This window comes from Larimichthys crocea, chromosome VII (assembly GCF_000972845.2).
Source record: "Larimichthys crocea isolate SSNF chromosome VII, L_crocea_2.0, whole genome shotgun sequence".
NCBI lineage: Eukaryota > Metazoa > Chordata > Actinopteri > Sciaenidae > Larimichthys > Larimichthys crocea.
Genome location: NC_040017.1, coordinates 4,898,506 through 4,922,262, shown reverse-complemented (window position 1 = coordinate 4,922,262; position 23,757 = coordinate 4,898,506). Strand labels below are relative to the sequence as shown.

The following is a 23,757-nucleotide window of genomic DNA, read 5'->3' as shown; positions in this document are numbered from 1 at the left end:
CTCTCTTTAGGGTCAAAAATCAAGCTGTTCCACTTAGCGGTCCCCTAAGACGAAGATCTGCTGTGTTTACCCGACATGCAGTGTTTTTCTGTTGCATTTGTTTTCCTGTGTTTTTGATTTTGCATAATTTCTATATTCATTGTAGTTTTCTGCAGCACATTTTTCATTTGCAGCATGCTCCCATAGTTCCTATGGCTCCTTAATACCTAGAATACCTATTTAATCAAAAAAGGGCTAATAGTGACTTCAACTTTGTCAAAATTGTTCTACCATGAAGATACTGATTGATAAATAAGATATTAAGGAGAAGCACTACCTTTGATCTTCCCTTTTTTGGCAAATTAGATTTTTGTGGCTCCAACGACTACCAAGATCTGTATCTATGGATAAAAACTCTGCAAAGGCAGATAATAGCATGAGTTAAAGGCTGATGGTTTACAAAGGAGACAGATTACAACATTATTGGGTGTCTTATTTCCAGAAATGATACAAACACTAATACTACAACAGTATTGTAATTCAATTTGGAAAAATATATGAATATATTCAAAAGATAAGTGACTTTCTGACCTTTAGGGCGTCAGTCAGCTCCTTTAGAATCGTTCTGGTCAGCCTGTTTCCGTTCAGTGCCAGGGTCTCCAGGTGTGGCAGGACGGCTAGCGTGGGTAGAAGCAGGAGGAACGCCTCGTCCGTCAGCTCCGTGAAGCCCAGCTCCAAGCTGACCAGGGTGGATGAGTGACGCTGTAGGTGCGCACACAGGCGCTCCATGTCCCGAGCCGTCAGAGGGATACCGGACAGATCCAACGCCCCGCTGGAGAGAGGGGCCATCAGCACTGCCTTCAAACTGGAGACATGAGCAAATGTTAGAGCCAATGGCCAGCAGTAAGATTGACAGTCTGCATCTGATTATATGCATTATTGTACTGAACCTATAACTATACCCTCATTCCATACATTCCATGCCAGTAGATTCACATAGTAATTATATATAATAATGTGACACGTTTGGAAACATTGGCCACCTCCACTAATCAGCAATCAACTGCAATTTCACACTTTCAAAGACGACATGGCAGCATGCTAATGGTTCCATTTCCGTGTTTGCATTCTGTTGGCTGTAATTTATGCACTGTGAAAAACCAGCACACAATACATCAAACAATAGGTTGCTTTGCGGACTGTTATGGACTTTAGAATGTCGTGTTTGCTCTGCACGCAGTGTTAAGCACTCCCTCCACATGTTAGACCCTCCGGCCGGCAACATCCCCTAAACCTGACCGATACTAGAATTTGGGGGCAGATGCCCAATAAACTGTATTGTCCAATATGTGCACTGAAACAGTAAAATGAGTGACTGTTGATGCATATATTATATTTTAATTTAATATGAGCCATTATATAGCTGTTATATGTCTTTTTAAAACTAATTTCTGGATTTTATTTGTTGAATATTTGATCAAAGTTCTTGTCCCAACTCAAGGTTCACTTACTTACTGTTATGTAATTCTAAGCCAACAAGACCGAGAAGTCAAAAAAACTGCCATAGATGAAATTATAACAACTACTGATGTGAACAGATCCAAAGCCCCAGAAGCCAGCCTCGCTCTGTCCGTACAGAAAAGAAATCCACCTCTGGGCTCCTCCAAAGCTCACTAATTAAGATGTTTGTGTGATACTGATCGTCTCATCTGACTTTCAGCACAGAAATGAATGAGCGCATTTTTTCAAAATGTCAAACTATTTCTGGAGGCGGAAACTTCAGGTACATCAGCAACTTCAATCCAGAATCTAAAAGCAATGCCAGCTTATTAAAGCCCTTCGGTGATGCCTGTCATGGAGTTAGACTGAAGACACAGAGAGAATGAATAAAAGAAAAAATGTGTTGTACCTCGACAGTTAATGGAAAACTACATAAACAACACACTTGAGAGCTACAAACATTGCAGCTGAACAGAGCTCTGGACACACACACACACACACACACACACACACACACACACACACAGTGAGACACAAGGAGGATTTAAGGCTTAAGAAACAGAAGTTTGGGCTGTTGAGCAGCAAAACACTTAAAGCTATACTCTCCAACCACATGGTCCAAGCTAAAAATAAACCCAGCAGAGCGCCTGGATTTGGCAGAGAATTAAATGAGCTGTGCACAAAAGATTGATCTAGGGTCTGGTCCACACAGAAAAAACTAGCTTAGGAATGAAAACAATACTCGAAATACACACTGGACATGAGGGCCACCATCAGTTATCACCCACAAACACCACATATGCAAGTGAGGTGAACAAAAACACAAAGACCAGGAGTAAGACTTCATTCAGGATTAACCTGCTGGATGTGAATCTGCTCCTAAAGATGTCCAGAGGTTCACTGAGAGAATAGTGTGGTACAAACTGTGGGATTCAACTATTATCTTCAGTTAACAGCTGAATATATTTATCTATGCACATACCAGAGAGACTTCAGAGGAATCTAGGCCAGAGCAGCCCAAAGCAAAGCAGCGAACGTGAGACAAATATAGTCATCCACAAATGTTTTACCCGCTCTCTCAAGGGTTGCGATGAGTGATCTGTCACTGCGTTATATTTATGGTCTGATCTTTGGGGGCAAAACACGCAACTATAACTGTCAATCTGCCAATCCACCAGCATCATTTGGGACTGGGATACTGAAATAGGAAGAAATTGTACGTGGCACCACAGATGGCAATGTTGAATGATCCTGAAATATCTCATCTATTAGATCGGATTTCAAATTTTGTACAATCATTCATGGTCCCCAAAGGATGAATTCCTAATGACTTAGGTGATCCCTGACCTCCTCTATGGCACCACAATCAGATCAAAATTTGTCCGATACTGCATGCAGAACACATGACATTCCCACCAGATCAGCCTTTATTTAGTGCTCATTAGCTAGTGCTAACATGCTTGGACCCCAGAAACACGGATGTTGGGTTTCATGGTTGGTGTTGGTTGTATGTTTTCATTACTGATTTATCTGTAGACTGTTTCTTGATTAACTAATTAATTACTTGGTGAAATGATGAAAACATATCTTCCCCAGAATCCTTTAAGATAACTTCAAATGTCTTGTTTTGTCCAACCAGCTGCCTAAAACCCAAATATATCTAGTTAACAGCAACAGAACCTTCTCACTGGAGTAGCTGTAACTACAGATTCTTTGGGGCATTTCTGCTTTAAAGACTGGCTCCAATGATAAATAGATTGATTGTAGCAGTGCAGTTTTTTTCTTGTCTTGTCTGCCATGTAATTGTGTCTAGATATGGGAAATTATTGGGATAACAAGCAAAGCAGATGTTGTGCTTTAAATTAATGCTGTCATGGTGACAGCAGCGTTATCGTCCTGTCTTCTAACTCTGATCATTTCACCCCTCTCTCCTCGCTCACTGGTTGCCGTTGGTGTGTCAGCGTGTCCTTGCCTTCTGCCAGTCACCTGACTCTTAACCTGCCTGCACACCTGCAGCCCGGTGGATTATCCCCCATGGATACACCTGCTCTATATCCAGAGTTCTCTGCCAGATCACAGACTGTGTGTCACAGCCTTCCAGCCTTCTGTTTGTCTGCCTGCCTGCATAAAGAGCCTGTTTATGGGCTGCCTGTGTTTGCCCCTTGGTCTTGTTTGCCTCTTCTGTCCTGCCTGTTGCAGAAAACTGGAGCTCCACTCTCAGATCCAACCAAAAAATACCGCCTGGCTTTACGTGACAAGTGGCATTCAGACCATGATCTGTTTGTTCTGGTCAATTCTGCTCACTTTTGCGGCCACGTCAAAATCCTGGGCTTCCCATGAGAGCTTATATGTTGAAAGTCTGGTTGCACTCATCTGGTTTTTGCCCCCTTTCACATCACTTTGTGTTCTATTTAATGGCCTCTGTTATGGGGTTTGAAGAAGTCTCTCATGAACCACACAGTCAGTGATCTCAGGGGATTTCAACATGTCACTACAATTTCTTTTGCAGCTTCTCACATCTCCAGTGACCAGAATAAAACTCCAGATAGAGGTTCCTTCAGCACTTTATGATCCGGAGAGGAGATCTAGTAAAAAGAAGTCTGACGAATAGTAAACATAAATCCAGATTTATGGAAACTGAAGTGACATAAATACGTCAAACCTGCTGCAAATCCTGTTATTTATGAAAAAAAGGCCAATAAAAAGCAGTACATCGATTTTTACAGAATTGAATGTAATCAGGTTGTCTTGATCCACTGCATCATCGTCACTACCACAACCTTAACACATCCCCTGTGGCAACAGCTGCTTACTGTGCTCACACTGGAAATTAGCATTACATGCTTCAAAACGCACAGCAAATACATACATACATACATATATATATATATATATATACAATGCTGATATATGTACAATGCTGCATCTGCATTCACTGATGTTTTAACCATTCAAGGGAAAACACAATCTTGATGTTTGAGTGCCTAAAGTTGCATCATGTGTTAGAAATACGGTTGCTTATTTACACATCCAGACATGATGCAGCATTAAGTCGTCTTTCAGTCCACCTGATGAATCTTTATCTGCTAGATGTTCATCACCACTTGCTGGTCGCTGTGGTCATGTAGTGCACAGCAGGTTTACGAGAGCTTATTTGATGAGAAACCAAAACAATGAGCTGAAAAATGCCAAAACGCACAGTATGGCTGAGGAGAACTGCAGAGTTGAGTAATCATTATCTGTGGGTTAGTCACTTAAGCTCTCTCATATGAAATACTGACCAAATTAATTAATTAAAAATTAAACAAGATGAAAATTCACATTAAAGGAGAGATTCTGTCTTTATTTTTTTAAGTTTTATATGTGCAGCTGAAACATGGTACACAAACGCACTTGATACATTGTAAAATTCAGCTGTGAAATCAACAGTAATTTACTGTGTTTCATTCATTATGATTAGACTCTCTCACTTCTGCAATGATTCATTTTTATTACAGTTATACTAATTAGATCCTTTCACACTTTTCCAATTCCTTCAGCCGCTGCTTCATAAAAATTAAAGCCAGCTATTCTGTTTAGTGTCAGCTGTTCAAATATTCAGCAGCTAAAATATTCCATGTCTTTCATACATTATTGATGTTATTCAACTTTTAATACAGTTTAGTGTCAGCCTCAACATTGAGCTTTTACACTGAGATTTCTGAGATTTAAATAATTGCCGTTTCTCATTGTTATACTGTCACTGTGTTTTTGTGACCATTAACTAGCTTCCACGCTTTACAATGTTGAATCCTCAAAATATGCAACTTAATTTGAAAATTTCTGCTTTCATACTTTCCAAAATATTCAAGGTTTCTCTAGAAACGTGGCTCCATTAAAACAAAATGTATTCAGCTAGAAACTCTCAAATGTTCCAAATCTTTCATACATTTTAACCGTCATTCAGCTTCACACACATGTACAAATACACATTGTACATACATACAGCTACAGACACACATGAGTCTTTTTTCTTTCAGCTTTTATTATGCACAGTAGCTTGCAGCAGCTGCAGCTGACCACAGAAGTAGCTTCCTTAGAAAATCTTTTACTCTTTTCAATGGGCTGATTTGTTAACAAGAAGTAATATGATGGCTGATCGGTATATATATCATATGTTAATATAGTACATAGTACATCACAAATACAATAAACTGTATCACTCTTCCATACGATTACAGACAGCTCTTCTTGTACACAGACGTTTCAAATGGACTGGTCCATTTTCTGAGGTTTTGACCATCAGTTCTCCACCTATGTTTTGTATTATTTCCAAGTCACGTCTTGCACGTAAATGCAAATTCATTTAAAAAAAGGAGAAAAAAAACCCACCTCAAGGCTGATGAGGCTGTCACTGCCTCACTGTCTGGGTAAGTGGTCTAAAACCACTTCCCACAGAGGCCCTGAAGGTCTGCACCAACCCAACGCCATGCAGCAGCCCATTTCCTCCTCACTCAGTGAAAGTGTGCTTATTATCTAGCACAGCTGGCGGACCAATGCCCTTCTCTCTCTCAACTGGTTTGAAACCGCTGATCTAATCATTACAGCTCATATTCTCCGTCTGCACACTGCCTTCAACCTTTGACTGATGTGTCATAAGCATGGAGAAATGTTTCTGGGCTTCTTTCCCATGTTTCAACCCTTCACCCTCCCTTTCTTTACCCAGACAATCTACCGCTTCTCTCCAACAATACCCCGCCCTCCTCAGTTTGAAGCAATAAACAAAACAGGCAAGACTAGGAGTTAGCAAATAAAAAGCAGATGAGACACACAGCTCATGATGTATTTGGCTTCAGACCAGAATCCCACGCTACAGAGAGAGAGACACACCCCCACTTTGGACTGAGGTCACCCACCCCTGTCTGGACAACAACTAGAGGATGACGGGACGGATGGAGGGCTGGGTCTATCATCCAAAACATACAGATATAAACTGTGACTTTTTACGCTTATATTATAATGTTGAAAGTATGTGTCCTTGATTTCAGGCAGAAAGAGGCAGAAGCAGCTTCTCTTTTTTTATCCGGCGACCATTGATGTCTGAAATTACAACTGTCACTGACAGATTTCATCAGCTGTAGCTATCTATTTATTCACGTTTGGTATTTTCACTGGCTCATCTGACACACATAGATGGATGGATACAGTGGTGGAATCAAAATGCATCATGATGTGTTATATGTGCAAGTTACAGCTGTGACAATCACATTCACAACTTACTTTCCCCTTAAAAGCTGCAAAAACTGCGGTTCCTTGAACATCTACTTGAGTCTGGCTCCAGAAGTGAGTCAGTCTCCAAAAGTCTCCATGTTAAAATGTCCAACCTCACAGCAGAAATAAACATGTTTACAGCCTGGTACAAAAAACAGTTTTGGTTTCTATAGATAATTTCCCCGTTCATGACAACTGTACTGAGGGTGAAGGCTGCTTTGACGGACAGATGGGTGCCGTCACAGGTGGCTTCTTGTATGAGCCAGTCTTCATTCAGCCCACGATCCACACCGCTGCTCATTTTTGGATTAGCCGAGAGGAGGCACAGACAGGACTGTGAGTTATAGCGTTATAAATGTGGATGTGTGTTTCACTGGGCAAAGTACAGAATTTTAAATATGGCTGCATGCTTTGGGATAGTATCTCAGTGTGACATCATTGTATGGTTTCACTGAATATGACACTTATCTATTAAAATCTAGCTGGCAATTTTCAGAAATCTATTAGGAACAAAAGAGGGCCCAATGTTCCCAGGCTCATAGTCTGGTGACCCACGTATCCAGTCTGGTGAGTCATAAGCTACCCCTCCACTCCATTTCATCTCAGTATAAAGATACAGGGACCCCTTTATAGGCTGGATTTCATATCACATCTTTGAGTCTCAGCTCATCTTCAGGGCTTCATCACAAGGATTAACTGTATTTTACCTTCAACCCCACCGGCCCTCTTCAGACACAAGAATACATTTAGTTATTACAATAAGGCCTTGACACATTGTGCATACCACGCATGGCTTCAGCTGCAGTCCTCATTTCTCATCTACCTCTCTGCCTGCCTCGCTTTCTGTCTCCCCTGGAGATCATTTATCACGCAGTCAGCTGGTATGTGTGCACACCGAAGACAGCAAGTCTCCTTTAGCCTCCTCTTTCCTCTCATCTCCTGTTCTGAAGGTGAAGGTGAGAAAACACCACCTCCTCCCTCTCCTCCCGTGCAGCAAGGTTTACAAAGGCAGCATCGAAGGTGTGAGTGCTTTGTGTTTGTGTCTGCCTGATTGTGTTAACCTGCAATAGATGAGAGGGAACGTTTCATCTGACAGTTTCAGCAGACATCACTGACTCCACTGCCATGGTCCTGTTCTGTGGTTTTATCTAATCGTGTGCCATCAGCAGCTGTATTTATGCAGAGTCACATTCCGAGCAATCAGCATCTGATTACACTGATTAGGCCGGCTTTAACCAGAGAGGATGAGCTTTGGGAATCAGATGCTCGAGTGTTCAGGTGGAAGATAATCCAGAGAGCACACTGTTTTCCATGACACTAGTTTACCGCTTGTCCACCTGACAAGTTGTTTCCTCTCGTCCAGGTGACCCACTTCAGGATTTTTCTGATCTACTTTCTCTACTGGAATTAGCTGAAGCACAGAGACTGCAGACATTCAAACCAGCATAATCAGCTACTTTTATTTTCACTTTTTCCTCTAACATTGACTCAAATGTTTAATAAGAAATCAGCACAGTGGAACCTTTTAGCTCCTTTCAGCTCATTGTTTTGGTTTTTGTCATGAAGAAGTGGATGTAAACATCCACCAATTAAAAAAAAAACCTAAAAAGCAAAGTTAGCAACTAGCTGGTGAACGTCATGGAGCATTTAGCAACTAATTGTCTCAGGAGATGGTGGAGACCAAAACAGAGCAAAATGAGGAGTTAATGTGGAACTCATTTTGTGGTCAGAAACACGACTCTGTCTGCTGGATATGGTACACTCTGCTAACACGTGGTGCTATATCAAATACTAGCTGGTCTTACTGGAAATTTGACAAAATTACATATTCTCAAAAGAGTCAATATGCATACTTCAAAAATTATCTACTGAACACCTCAGGATACAATGAATAACATTTAATAAAAGACAAAATATAGATATATTTTGGCTGTATCTAATTAATTAACAGTATACAACTTGTATACTATCAACCCATTCTCGGTTGATACCAACTACAAAACAGTATCAAGGATACAGCTAATGATTATTTTTATTATCAGTTAATATGTCCATTATTTAGCTGATGAGAAAAATTAGAAAATAGTTCTAAATGCCACAGTAATGTCTCCAACTTGCTTGTTTTGTCTGACAAACATTTAAACATTTTCAACTGACTATCATGAGTTAAAAAAATATCGCCACATTACAGAAGCTGAATCCAGAGTGTGTTCGGCATTTAAGATGAATTGATTATCGACATAGTTTTACAGCTGATTAGTTTTCTGTTTTCTGTTTCTGTAATGTGAAGAAGAAACCAAACTAAAGCCATTGGCATCGATTCATCCATTCATCCACAAAATACACTGAGAACAGTCAAGAGTGAGTCTGCACAGAGTGTCTTTATCTGTGTCAGGCAGCAGAGGAGCCCAGTGGGTAATACCATTATTCACACAGCTACGAGAGGTCACTGTCCACTGGGAATAAACATGAGTCACACTGAGGCAACAACAAATGATGGCGTTGTATTGTGGAGGAGGCTGGAGATGGAAATGCAAACCATCAGTCCTTTTTTTTTTTTATCTGATTTGAATGTCCTGATTTTTACATATTCAGCCATGTCAGTGCGTTCATGGATGACCTGTGTGGCGCTGTGTCATCGACACGGCAGGGAGCTTTACATCATGGACACAGACACAGCAAAGGTCACATTTAAATTTCTCTGCTTCACCACAATACTTCATATGAATGTGTGTTGCATAATGCAAGAAGAATGGATATTTTCATAAATAAGTATATGTTTATACATAAGAGTGGACAGTCTTTCGGTATTGTGCTCCGATTCACCATCTGGACTCACAAATGAAAAATATTGTTTTTCTTCTAAGCCCTGACAGAGAAGATCAGTAAATGTATCAAAAGCACAATCCGCCTTTCACCCTCTTTTTTTTTTTTTTTCTTGTAATATTGTGTTTTACTCACACAGCATCGCCAGCGGTTCATATATTTTTAGAAATGGTTGTTTCTTTGTTACCCTGTTCTCCTCTGTGTGCTATGAACACAGAGTTATTGTTAAGCCAACAACAGCCTCGAGGTAAATATGCTGTTCAGTGAGGAAAGGCAGAAGTGTACAATTTGGGACGCAAGATGGGCAGAGAATGATTCAGAGTGAAAGAGTAAAAAAGATTTGGATCAAAATGAGAAAAGAGAGAGAAAGAAAAACTGTACAAGACCTTTTGAAGCGCTCTGATTAATTTTCAATGTTCATTATTTCACAATTGTAAGTTGAAGCCTGCATTAAAATTTCAAGACTGAAGTTTAACGTTCCGCCCAAGTGATGCCAAATAAAATGAATTGCACAGTGTCAAGACAAAGAGACAAATTCTTATTCAAAATGAGGATAAATATTCGAGGACTTTTGCCCCCAGTTTCAGAGTGCAATCCTACTGTAGTAAATATGGACAGCTGTATTTGTTCTGATTACATTACTCATGATCAGAAGCTAGCGAGTCGACAACTTTTCTTACAGCCAAACATCAACATCATAGCAGCCAGCTAATATGACTTACTAGTCCAACAGCAGTCAGCCCAGCTCGTCTGTCCTTCAGCCTTTTATTTCACCAAGCTCTCACCAACAACTTAAGGTCAGTCCCAGATTTAATCGTCGTAAAGCTTTATGTACAGGTGATCCTACCCGGAGCACAAAGTTACATAGTACAAGAACAGATGTAGGAATGACAAAGACACCATCATTGTAGCATCAACATGAATTTAAATCTGTTGTTTTATGGTGAGAAAAGTTACACAATCTTGCTTTAATAACAAAATAATTTCAAATTCCAATTTCAATTCAATTCAGTTTCAATCATACAGGCCTACTTGATCTGTGGATACTAGAAAAGAGGGAGAAAATGGACTCACGCTGCACGTCAACACCACAGGACAGAAACCAAATTATAGAGATATAGGAAAAATAACAAGGCAAGACGAAGACTAAAGGGATGACAGAGAATAATAAAATGGTCTTGACCATTAAATTTGTTGTGCTCTACTTTTGTTATCGCCATTCAAAAACAGAAAAATGGACATCTAGACATTTGCAAAGCAACACAGGAGAGTGACTGTAAAAAAAATTTATCTCAACATTACCAGGAAACAGAAATAACCTCTTTTCTTAAGGAAGATTAAAAATGCTTAAAATAAAGTGAAATAGAGTAAACTGTAAAATATATTTCATTACATTACAAAACACATGTATTTATCTTTTTGTCTTAACTGTTGTTTCCCATTGTGACATGAATTGTCACATTAAACTTGTGTTTTCTGTCTTGTTATTTTAATGTGTCAGTGATGGATGGTCTGAATTCTGTTGCAAACGCGAGAAATGATTTCAAATGAGGCATACCAGCACAAAACATAGCCCGGTGACATTTTGATGCAGCAACAGTGTCTACAAATAGATCACAATGACAGCAGAACCGTCAGAAACCACATACATCATAACATTTGTTTACTCGCTCATCAGTCTATGCCCATGAACGCTGCATCCAACTGGGCTCGACTGATGTGGAACACTGAAAGTAATTAAATGTTATGTTATGTTTTAGACAGATCAGCATTCAAAAATGTCTACATTTACTATATTTGGGTCAGATTGAAGTTTTACGTCTACCTTATAGGGAGAATATAACAGTATAATATAATAACAATATGTTTAATGGGTCACATGACTACTTGTATCTTAAAGATTTCACTCGCAGTGATGAAACCACAGACAAAGATCAGCCTATATTCTGCAGTCAAATAAGTGAGAATTGGCCACTTGTTGAATTCCTACTCCAAACAAATATGGGACAACCGCTAACTGCTGCTAACTGTAGCTGCCGTTAGCAAGTTAGCTCAGTTAGCCGTGCAGCTAGGCGTTGGGAGGGATGGAGCTCGGGGCACTGGGGGAGTGTTGCTGTTTACACTGTTGGCACACAAGCCTTGGACTGCCAGAAGGAGGAGGTTTTCAGGCTTGGGGCAGGAGGAGGGACCCAGCAGGGAATGTTGGCGCCAATTAAATTGGGCACCACGACCTGAGCCGGGTAAGCCGGGGCAGCCTGTGAACACAGTTAGACCGGGACCAAACCCAGCTTTTGAGATCGAATTAGGCCAATATGAGCTTTTGAGGTGATTTACCGAGGTGATTTACAGCTAGGGTTGCCACCTTCGATGTGGAAGAATAAGGTACACCTTGCCAGTGGCTCCATGCCCAGGGGACACAAATCAAGCGTGGGGACTCCCAATGAGATTCTGAGTTTTAGATTTTTCTTGCATTCTGTTGAATATCTATGCACCAAATGTAGCTTTCTACACATACTTTTTCAAGTACTACCCTCAATATGCATTCAATGGAAATAAAGAGTCAATTACTTTTGATAAACTCTAAGACTACAGAGACAATTATGATGGATGTCAAACTGATCAGAACTGAAATATGGAGAAACAAAATAAGTGATTATTTATCTAGGTTGTGCGAGTTTATATACAGGCTAACACAACACCTTTCAGGAAGGATGGGGTAGTCTCACCTTCATGGGTTATTGGTTACATTTCCTCAGAGAGCTGCCTATAGAAAAGCTATATAGTTTATGAACATAGTTCAATATAATAACAACAGTACAGTAATGGGGCCGGCTGGGTAGCATGCTAAATTCAGTAGATATCGCTGCAAGGCTATACATAGCTGTCTTTGACATAATGCCAAACACCTTCACATTCTGTTGCTACTTTCTTTTGTTTCACAAATGTTTGAAACAAAAATTTGTACGTGTTGCTGCTTTAAGCTCATTGTTTTGGCTTTACAACTGACTAAACATTACTGTCTCGGTACAGTCTCACAGCCAGACGGTAGACAGCTGTTTACAGTGAAACATTTAGTGAACACAGCGGAACATTCAGCAGCTAAACATTAGATAATTCCTTCAGGAGTTGGTGGAGAGTGAAACAGAGCTAAAAGTAGAGTACATATTGAACTCACATTCACACTCAAACAAAAAAGGACTGTGAATTTTTATTTTTTAACTAATTTTTATCAACAATCGCTAAAAATTCAACCAGCAATTCAAAACCTGAAATGAACAAAAATATGATTTATAAAGTAGAGATGTTTTAGTGAATCAGCAGGTCTTTGCCTTCATTGATAAGATATCAAGCTCCCTGTGCAGTCAGAGCCTTCTACAGGAGCTGATTAGTATAAATAAATGCTCCAGAGAGGTTTGCAATAAAAGCAGAGGTGACTGAGTGTGAAAGGACACAAGATGGCAAATCAGTAACTTCCTTCAGGCAAGAAAATGGGTAAGAAACCAGCAATGATATTTCCTATAATTGCCTACTTCTCCGTCCGTCTGTGTGTGTCAAATCATTCAGGTTATTAATATCTTCATAATGCTGCCAAAAAGAATATTAAATATAATAATATAAAATATTAAAATGTTTGCTCTAGATTAAAACGTTCAAACCACAAATTCATCTTCACTCCTCGCATCCTTTCTTCCCACACAGACACTAAAATTTAAATATATATGAGGGCTAATGTCCGCCTGGTTTTCCCTGCTCAGACGAAACGAAGAGGCACAGACATCCTGAGTCAACACTCAACTTCTGTCCCTGCTGGCTGTCAGAGCACAGGTGGGAGGCAGCCAATAAATCTGTCGGTGTGGCGGACACAGCCAGTCAGCAGGTGGCAGACACACCGAGAGGCTGGCAGACAGACAGGTACAGCGGCAGATAGACAGACAGACAGACAAACAGACAGAACAGGACATAGGAAGGTAAATAGCAGGAGAAAGTAAATGTACCATTACTTAAGGTGAAGACGGATCATTTGTGTGCGTGTGTGTGTGTGTGTTTGCGTGCCTGTGCAGGCGTATATCAGTCAGTGGTCAAGGAAAACCTCAGCAAGACCTCATTATTTCCCCTCCAACAGCATGAAAATTAAATGAACCATTAAAAAAAGGCACAGATGTAAGATCCAGGGCTAGCAGACAGACAGACAGACAGACAGACAGACAGACAGACAGACAGACAGACAGACAGACAGACTGATTCATGTCCAGGGCCAAATGGCCAATTTTTTAACTCATTGGTTGTCATTCACGATCTTGCCTTGCAAAGCTTTTTGGCTTGCTGCTGCTAAAAGCCAGCAGATGCCTGTACTGGACCTTCTCCATCACCTGTATTTACTTCACACAGTGTGAGCATGGTGGGAAAAACTGGAGGGAAAGGGTAAATATTTCATATTTTCTCAAACCATGGTGTGGCAAACTGTTTGCAGCTTTAAAGCTGGACTAATTAATATTACTCCATGAACAATGTATGAAATAACCATATATAATGTGAAAGGTGTCACTCATAGACAAGTTTACAGAGAATTATCACTCAACTGTGCAGCTCCTCTCAGCTCTGTGGAGCATGTTAGGGACTTTCAGCTCATTGTTTTGATGTTACTGTTTAGGTTGATTCTCACAGCCTCATACAGCCTTTACAGTCTGTTTTTAGCGACAAAACTCTGAAAAGAATTGTATGCTACCTTCCAGCAGCAAACAGCAGTCTGCAAAAAAGTCAGCAACTAACTTGGTAAGTGCCATGTTGTGAAAAAACTAAGACCTGTTAACATATTAAATGCAGAGAGTAGCTGGTTGTAACCACTGACAGTATTAAGAATGGACAGCCTATGCGTGGTGTCACCCACAGGTTTCCAAAGAACCGTCACGAAGTTAGAAACAAAAACATGGATTGTTTGCGAACCTGAGGAAGGCCAAATGACGCTTGGTTGTTCAAACAAGCTATTTGTATCAGCACTCGCCTCTCAATCAAAGCAGGCACACTGTTAATTATGCAATAATTAAAAAGCCTTAATATAATTTGAACAGGTAAGGTGTATAAAAAATCACCCTCAGTACAGTTGTCATGAACGGGGAAATTAGCTATAGAGACCAAAACTGTTTTTTTGTACCAGGCTGTAAACATGTATATTTCTGCTGTGAAGTTGGACATTTGAACATGGGGACTTATGGAGACTGACTCGTTCTGTAGTCAGCCTCTAGTGGATGTTTGAGGAACTGCACTTGGCAGTTGCTCATTGGCACTTGCTTGGCTTCACCTCACAGCCCTGCAGGTTTCTGCTTGGTTGTAACTTGGCCATCAGTTTGATGACACAATGGCGATATTTGAGGATAATGCTGGCGTGTCCTAAAGACCTGTTGAGTTTTCTCCATCTGCTTCTCTGTCTGAGAACTTTAGTTAACTACAGCTGACGGGCGAATAAAGCAAATGTCTTTTTAAGGAGATCTGTCTGGTCTGGTGGTTTAAGGATTTGGCAGGTGGAGGAACCCTAAGATCTGGTGTAACCCTACGGGCCATGGTGGGTGGATAAATTTGAATAAATAGTTATAGTCTTCCTGCGTCCTGTTAAAATTTGCTGATTTATCTATTTTATATAAACTTAAACTGAATGCTTTAGGGGTTTTGGACTGTTGGTAAAGTTGGCAAAACAAGACGTCTATGACATAATGTAATAAAGGTTTATCAGACAAGTCAAAAATATAAACTGTCAAAACAGTCAGAAACAACATTCCAGCAGCCCCCAATTTAACCTCCGGTCTTGTTCTTATGTTGCTAAATAAAAGTAACCCTGAGAATATGTCCTGTCACATTGTTTAGCTCACAGTTTTCTCTGCAGGGATTGCAGACTTTGGTTGTAAAGCAGAGAGGAGACCAGGTCTGCTGGCTGCTCCACACATTCAGCTGTGCAGCTGCCTCGGTTCTAACCACTGAGTGGACTTGTTGAACACACTGAAAGGAGGTGTTGTTAAGCAGCCAGACAACGAACAGTAAGCCTTGTTAATCCAGCTATTTTTTTTCCATGATTCACAATCACAACTACTCTTCTTGAATAGACAATGACTAACTGCTTGCCAGTTGATTTACATTTTATTATGCTCCTTCCTTAACAACAGTAATGGCTATTTTCATTCCTAAAGTGTTGGTTTGTTTTCTGAGTTCGATCAAAGTGATCTCAGGAAAAAAAGAAGAAGTTCAGATCAGATCCAGAGGCAGAGCTGCCAGGTCCAGATGGGTCTGATTATGCCGCCCCTTCCTGTCCAATACACTGTCAGTGATGTAAGGTCTGAATCTGGGGAGTTTGAGAGCAGACAGAGTGCTTTTCTTTTTTAAAGTCTTCATCCAAATTCTACTGAAATACTGCTTATTTCGTAGAAGACAGCAATATTTCTCCTGGAAGATCATCAAGTTTTTCAACTTCCTCAGCTTGTTCTAGCATGTTCCTGCTGATAAAACAAATACTATCATGTAAAAATGAGTTATTCATTATGTGTATTTTTTCCATAAACAGATATGAGTCTCCATAAGATGTCTGAGTGATGATGCTGTCAGCTCTGTCATGCTGTTTGTAAAATTGAGTGTGGGAGTGGGAGAATACATCGGAAAATACTGAATAGCTTTACAATGCTGGCCTGATGGAGATAACAAACTCTTAAAGTCAAAGTAAAAATAAAGTTTCTATACTTCAGAAGAAGACAAACAGTTTGTGGATGGATTTGTGTCGGAGTTCTCGGGCCTCTGGGTGAGCATATGTCACGGAAGCAGTGGAGTGACATCTGAAAACAGTCGTTGCTAGGCGACGTACTTTTAATTTCCATGGTGAGCTCCTAACCAGTTCACTCAAGAGATTTTCCTTCTCTTTTTTTCAGCAAACCCACATACCGCTGCTGATGTACTGCTGTCATGTATCAGTGATTTAAGTGACCTTTAGTTGACCTGTTGCATATTTACCTCTGTGTTTCCCAACAAGGAAACTAGGTTTGCTAGCTTCCACCTAATTGCTCTGACTCTTTGTTCAAGTTATTTCCACACCAAGGTGAGTCAGTGCTGCTGCAACTTTAATTAAGTTCTTTATTCAGCGTCTGATTTTACTAAATCAGCTCATTATGCAGCATTTGGGGCAGAACGTGTCACATCTACACCTGACAAACAAAAGGTGCAGTAAATCTGGTCCTCATGTACAGTTTTTATTAGAATAAACTGATTGTTTAATTAAAACATGAAAACAACAAAGTGTAATTTAATTAATGAACAAACTTAATGAATAAAGTTACTGTGTATCAGTTTTTGTCACCACTGAGTCAACACTTACCTCGTGAAGTATATGAACTGTCCCTTTAACTGTGGACACCTGAGATCCACAGAGTGAATGAACAAGTCTGACACACACACCACAGAAAGGGAGAGAGGGATTTTCCATTGATGTAGCCAGGTTCAGCTGAGATCGTGGGGTATGCGGCGATAATCAGGCAATAGGAGGCACCTGTTGGCGATCTGAGCAGGTGATTCAGGGTTTTGTCTCCTCCACTATGGATTGGCACGCTGCACTTAGCATGGTCATCATCCTGCTGATGTCAGTAAATTAGGTTTGGCTGTATGTGGGGTGTTCCACCATTGGATTTGGCGTTAGGAGCAGTTACCTGCGGTAAACTTACTAGGACTGTGGATGTTCTTTGGGGGTAAGTTACCTTGCGTGTGAGCATGTCGTGGCATCCTTAATAAATTTGTTTATAGGAGCGTCTGTTAGTGGACCCCTTTAATGGTTTTGAGCATGGGTGTACTGAGGTAGCTGGGGGGAGATCCAACCGGCGTAGCTGCTAGCTGCTTCTTTCTCTTTCTTTGTTGTTGTAAATTGGTATTGCAACCACGGTAACGAATGTGAGTTGGTGGATTTTGTGTGTTCCTGGTCATCTGCCTTAAAGGTGTTGGAACCAGTGATCTATGGCGGGGAGGGGTGCCACATTACCATCAGGATTTATCCTTAAGACTATTAAGTTCAACCGTAACGCGTGGTGGGAGGTTAAATATAAAGACCATTAAAAACAGACCTCTAAAGACCTGAGTAATACAGACATGTGTTCCTGTGCGCCAATGACTGCTTCAGTGACTGCAGGCTCATTTAAAAAACTCTCTTCAACCTGTCTACTTTTAAATCCTCACTCCTAAAGTCGGGCTGCATTTGTCATCAGTGTTAACTGAGGGCCGTTTACCAAAATGAAAATGCGGTTATGGCAGGAAATATTATCCAGCGACAGTAAATAATGGAGCAGTGGTTTACATGGCATTCTGTCTGTTTGAAGTGACTGACGACCAAACTCACCACGGCCTCCACCCACTGACACTGAAAGAGTTCTCTGCTGATTTTTGCATGTTGTTGTTTTATCATTTTATTTACTCCTCTTCCTTGTCAAAATGTGACGCCTACATTACCCACTATTTTGAATTGACTGTAATGAGCGGTGTAATGAGTGTTTTTAAAATGGCTTTTTTCTTACAGATCTGTGTCTAACTCCTCTGGTGTGAGTACATGATGACATGGTGCAGCACCAGAGAGTCGGCAAAGAAAGAGCCTGAGGTGAATCAGAGTCAAAAATCGTACTCTTACTTTTCAGAGTCATAACTCAGTCACGCAGACATCACACAAATTGTTATTATTCATTGCGACTTACACTTCCAGAGCATATCGTTATGTGTGATGTCCATTGTGAATACAGGTCCATAAATCCATGTTTGCCGAGGATCGAACAGCCGATCATCTTGCCTGTGAATCATCACAAGTTGAAGTTTTCTTCAATAGGCCATCTAAAGGTCTAAAGCTGTGTTACCACAGCACAGTGCAGCTTGGCTAGGATCGTCTGGACTCATTCTTTTTTGGTTTTCCATTGTGAGTTGTGGATAGTACCTGGTATATTTTTTAGTATCCCCTCAGAGAAGGTTTCAAGCACGCTGAGCCTATGCTAAACGGTCCGACCACTCAAAGCACTTTTACACTACACACACATTCATACACTGATGGCATTGGCTGCCATGCAAGGTGCCAACTGCTCATCAGTTTTAGGAGCTAACCGTTCATGCACATTCACGCACTGATGGCACAGCCGTCGGGAGCAATTTGGGGTTCAGTATCTTGCCTAAGGACACTTCAACATGCAGACTGGAGGAGCCGGGGATCGAACGGCCGATCATCTGATTAGTGGACGACCCGCTCTAACTCCTGAGCCTCCTCAGCCACCAAAAACAGAGCAGTGATTGGTCAGAAAGAACATCCTGCACACTAACTGCAATACTTTCATCACTCGATTTAAAAAAATGGCAGCCCTTCACACCATGCTGTGATCAGCTGACAAGACGTAGAAGCTTCTCTGTTTGGTTGCCCATGATCTGATCTCAGAAAGAACAGGTAGCATTTGTTGTTCCTGTGGGTTTGTGTCACCTTAGAGATGACTTCATGACAGTTTAACACCCATGGCTACACTGCAAACAGGAACTGTTAATATCTAATTAGGCAAACTTTTAACAGCGCCAATTTAGACAAAATAGTTCACGATTCTAATACAGTATGTCATCGTAGCTGTAATTAATACTGTGGTGGCTCAGATACACACTCTGGGATGGTATTACAATCAGTAACCAGGGCAGGTGATGTTAACATCACACATCTAGAAACATTTGACCTGACTTACACTGCAGTAAGTGTTCTGAAGTTACTGACCAAATATAACCACACTTGATGGTGATTGCAAGCTGCCACAAGAACCCACAAACTGGCAGCTCAGAGGGCTGTCAGCGGAGGATGTCTTTACAGTTTATAATTTAATGGTTTTCCAGTCACACAGAAACAGTTTTCATCCTTTTTTGTTGTCTATGAGAGGGGCTGACGTGATCTGCATGAGGATGAGTGTGTGTGTGTGTGTGTGTGTGTGTGTGTGTGTGTGTGTGTGTGTGTGCGTGCGTGTGCGTGTGTGTGTGTGGTGAGGGCGTTATTGGCGTGTGTTCCATGCAAAAAGATGATTCAATCTCATCCCTCGCCCTGAGACTCAGAATAAATGAAGCCCGTCTCTCCTCCAGCAAACCACACTGACTGGAGTTCACCACAGCCCCGAAGTATCGAATGCGATGCAGCGTTGATTAAATCCGACTGTCCAGAATTACTTTAGATAATTACCAAACCCATTTTCATTTTAATCTCACTGGTTCAACTCCCAACTCCCAGAGTCCAGTCGAAGTGTCCTTGGGCAAGATAACACACCCCTAATTGCTCCCGATGGCTGAGTTGTTGCAAGTTGCACTAGTGTGTAGGGCTGGGAGAATTTCATCAATTAATTCGAATTCATGATTTAGGACAGGGACGTCACTAGGTTTAAGAAACTGGGGTGGCTTAGCCCATAGAGGAGAAAAGTTATTGCGCGCGTTATGCGCTCCATACACCTTCAGCTGCTTTACCAGCTAAACAACATCATCTCAACTAGCTAGCAACAGCTAGGAACTTTCAGAGCTGGCCAGCTGGGATTCAAACACGGAACATTTTGGTTTATTAATAACATGGAACTTTTCTGCTGTTAGCTAAGTGTTACTACCAGCAGTGATGAATGCTTACTTTCTTGAAAAAGGCTCTAATGTCCATCCTTCACCCATGCGTTCGCGCTCTGCTCTTGCCGCTGTGAGGTTCGGCTCTGTGTACTTCAGAGGTAAACACGCAAGCGGCAGTGAGCAGGGTCGCATGGAAAACATGGACTGGAATTTCAGTGATGTGGGCGTTCTCTATATGAAAAAGTGGAATGGATTGTATAATGACGCACTGAAGGGGCTCTCTCTACCGTACCCGATGAAATGAGATTTATGATCATATTTAAGTGAATAATGACAGTTTATATGATTATTGGTTTAAACTCATATTCTGGCCACTTTGTATTGCATAAATAGGCTGAAGCCCCCCTAAAATAGGCCTTGTGACGCCACTGATTTAGGAAAAATAGATTTTCACTTTAACTACAGCCCCTCCTCTGCGCAAGGCGACCTCTTCTCCTCAGAGACCAGCAAAACGTCAGCATTGCAGCACATGCTAATAAGAGTGACGAAAATTTCGTCCCCAAAAAGGCTCCTTCTCCTTAGTGATATGGAAGTGGTTTGATTTTACAGCAGATGACACAGAGCAAACCACTGCCCGTTGTAAAGTTTGTCGGAAGTCAGTGGCAACTAAATGCAGCAGCGCCTGAAACAAAAGCACGTAGCTGAGTGGGAGCAGTGTGTGCCACTGCGAGCTGCACAAGATGACGACAACCTTAAAAAAACCCAGCTAGAACACAGGTAACATTAGTGGCAAAGATATGGTGCCCATATACACAGTGGAAAAGCCTGGCTTCATACACATGCTCCATACAATTGACCCCAAATATGAGCTACCGAGCCGCAAGTATTTAGCTGAAGTTGCACTGCCCCGTCCATACAACAATACACGCTTTGTTTTTGTTAGATTTTGTTATTTAGCATGCAAATAGCATGATTCGTTTTGTTTACAAATGTGTGTCTTTCTTCAGGGTTACAATACATTTTTTTAGTCACCTTTTATTTTACAAAAAGTGATGTTTGGTTAAAGTTATATTTGCACTTTATTAATCCGTCGAAATTTGTCCTTATTTAATCAAGATGGACCTTTTATTTATTTTTTTAAGTTGAAGATTGGTGAAAGTTAGGTTTGCACTTCAAGCCCAAAATGGAAATTCATATTTTTTTGTGTCAAATAAAAACAAAGCTTATTTGAATAATTTCCTTGTCGTTTTATTTTTTAAGAAAAAAAAAACGATTAAAATCGTAAATCGGATGTGTTGTGAAAAAATCTATATATTGCCCAGCCCTACTAGTGTGTGTTTGTGTGTGTGTGTGTACCATCTCCAGCTATCATTTCATTCCATTATGTGCTGAAATGCTGCTTTAACAGTGATTGTTTGAGCTCACTATTTCATAAAAGAAAACCTATTATCTCTATTGACTGTGAAAGCTCTGACAAACACCCAAACACCCACAGGGATCCAATCTTATGGTCCACACTGAGTCGTTTTCTCCCTCTATACAGTATAGAGTAGTCTATATAGTTTGTCTGCACACTGTGTCATAGAGGAGGTGACACCTGCTTTTCATGCTAACAGCCGAGGAGGAGAGATTTTCATTTCCTACTGATCCTCCTTTCACAGAGCAGTGGGACTCCTTTCTCCAAATGTGTCCTGCTACAATGTCACTTTCCTACCATCTGCTCCCACCAGGATGCATTTTATAGTAGGTTGTGTTAGCGTCACGCAGTGACCAGGTTTACAGCGTGGAATACAAGAAGTCTTTTTATTGCTTTAGATTAAATGTAATATGGTGAGGCTAATGTGTTTACATTGGAACTTTTCATCACATAATTACTGATATGTTTGATGAATTTAAAGTGAGTGATAAAGAGTGACTTTTAATTAAACACCCCATAAAATAGTAAAATTGTATTGCCTGGGGCGGTTGGTAGTGTAGTGGGTTAAGCAGCCGCCTCGTGTGTAGAGGCTTCAGTCCTCATTGCAGCTGGCTACGGTTCGAATCCCGCATCGGACGGCCATTTACTGCATGTCATTCCCCCTTGCTCTGCTTCCTGTCTATCTTCGGCTATACTATCAATAAAGGCAAAAAAACAAAAAAAAAATTGAATGCAACAACACAAGACATACACATACATGTATATCACTCACCCTCTGTGCTCACAGTCTGAGGAGCCTGGCTAACACACAGCCAACATTAGCTAACAGCAGCTGCAGTTGGCAGCAGTTTACTTCACTATCCATCAGGAAACTCTGTAAATCACAGAGAGTTGAGGCGGAGAAGCCGGAAGACATCAGAGGGTAAACCAGAAAACATTTTCTCCATAAAATGAGTTAAATTGAGTAAGTTAAGCTCACCAGGTTGAAGTAAGGCCTGCATCCTGTCTCCAAATTGTTCAGTACAGGTTGTGGCCTGTTAGTAGCTGGTCTAGTTGTAAGACAGAATATAAAAAGTACCCCACCAATTTAGTGTCATACTCGGACAAAGAATAAAAATCAATGCAGCAGGACCAGGATATTATTGTGTTTTTGATTCCACGCATTCTTTTTCCCTGGCAAAGGCTTGCATCTATATTACCTGCAATTATGCGAGTGGCCTCAAGTAGCGGGCTGCAGAGTTCCGGTAAAATAACTCCACGCCCTCAGATTCTTTCATTTTCAAATCTGTAGTCTTCAAACCAAACCGCTGACTCGAGTGACATCACTTGAGGTAATTTATCAATTTATAAACTTATTTTTCACATATGCACTCGGTTCTCCATTCATTCATTTCATAACAACAAAAAAGGTCTCCAGTGATCAACTGACAACTGAACTCTTTCATTTATTTGGTAATGTTCCATGTGATACTATATTACCAATTCATTTAAACAATACCTTTAAATACTGTGGACCAGAGACAGAAAATTAGATTTCAACTCAATCAATTAAAACTGTTCTCCAAGGGTGACTCCACTTTGGTTTACACTTGGGTGGATGATCTATGTTGTGCTATAGCCCGGGAAATACAATACATTTAATTAAGGAGGCAGATGCTTAATCAGGACTGCAAGTTGATGCAGTGTGTTGCATAGGGAAGATATTTCACTTCACAGATCATTCTTTGCTGCCTGTACTTCTGGAGAAACCTATGGATTATTTGTTTATGGTTGATTTCCATGACTGATTTGCATACTGTGTCACATTGCCATATATATAATAGATATATATATATATATAGATATATAAATATATATATATATTAATATATATATATATATATATATATTCTCTCCACTCTTCCTCTACAGGAGCCAAGAGGAAGAATGAAAAGTGAAGAAAATTACAGCCGCAGACTATAAGACTCACCAAGCAACATTTAACTGTGACTGGCATCGAAAGTCACACAGAGATCCAACAAAATAACAGAAATAAAAACTGATGAAATGTTTGAATACGGGCACTATTTGACAGTCAGAGTGAAACAGAAAGGCGAGGAGGGACACTGAAGGTGGCACAGAACTGATTTCAACTCCGACTGTGTCCAGTGAGGGTGAGAAAATACAGACACAGAGACGTCGTGGATTTTTCCATGGCATCCAAAGGGGCAGCAGAT

At 40.7% G+C, this 23,757-nt stretch overlaps 1 protein-coding gene and 1 long non-coding RNA gene across 2 annotated transcripts in view; one reads left to right on the top strand and one right to left on the bottom strand.

Moving 5' to 3' along the window:
• lrrc75a (leucine rich repeat containing 75A) overlaps positions 1-23,757 on the bottom strand; it is a gene marked incomplete at its 3' end in the record, with an annotated part of 55,956 nt that overhangs the window by 1,569 nt on the left and 30,630 nt on the right. The window contains exon 4 of the mRNA XM_019270075.2: positions 571-844. Coding sequence (XP_019125620.2) covers positions 571-844 — 274 coding nt within the window. The remainder of the gene's footprint in view (positions 1-570; positions 845-23,757) is intronic.
• LOC113746166 (uncharacterized) lies at positions 17,045-23,635 on the top strand. The gene is made up of 3 exons (XR_003462647.1): positions 17,045-17,273; positions 18,092-18,169; positions 23,453-23,635. It is a non-coding gene; the product is annotated as an uncharacterized LOC113746166 (long non-coding RNA).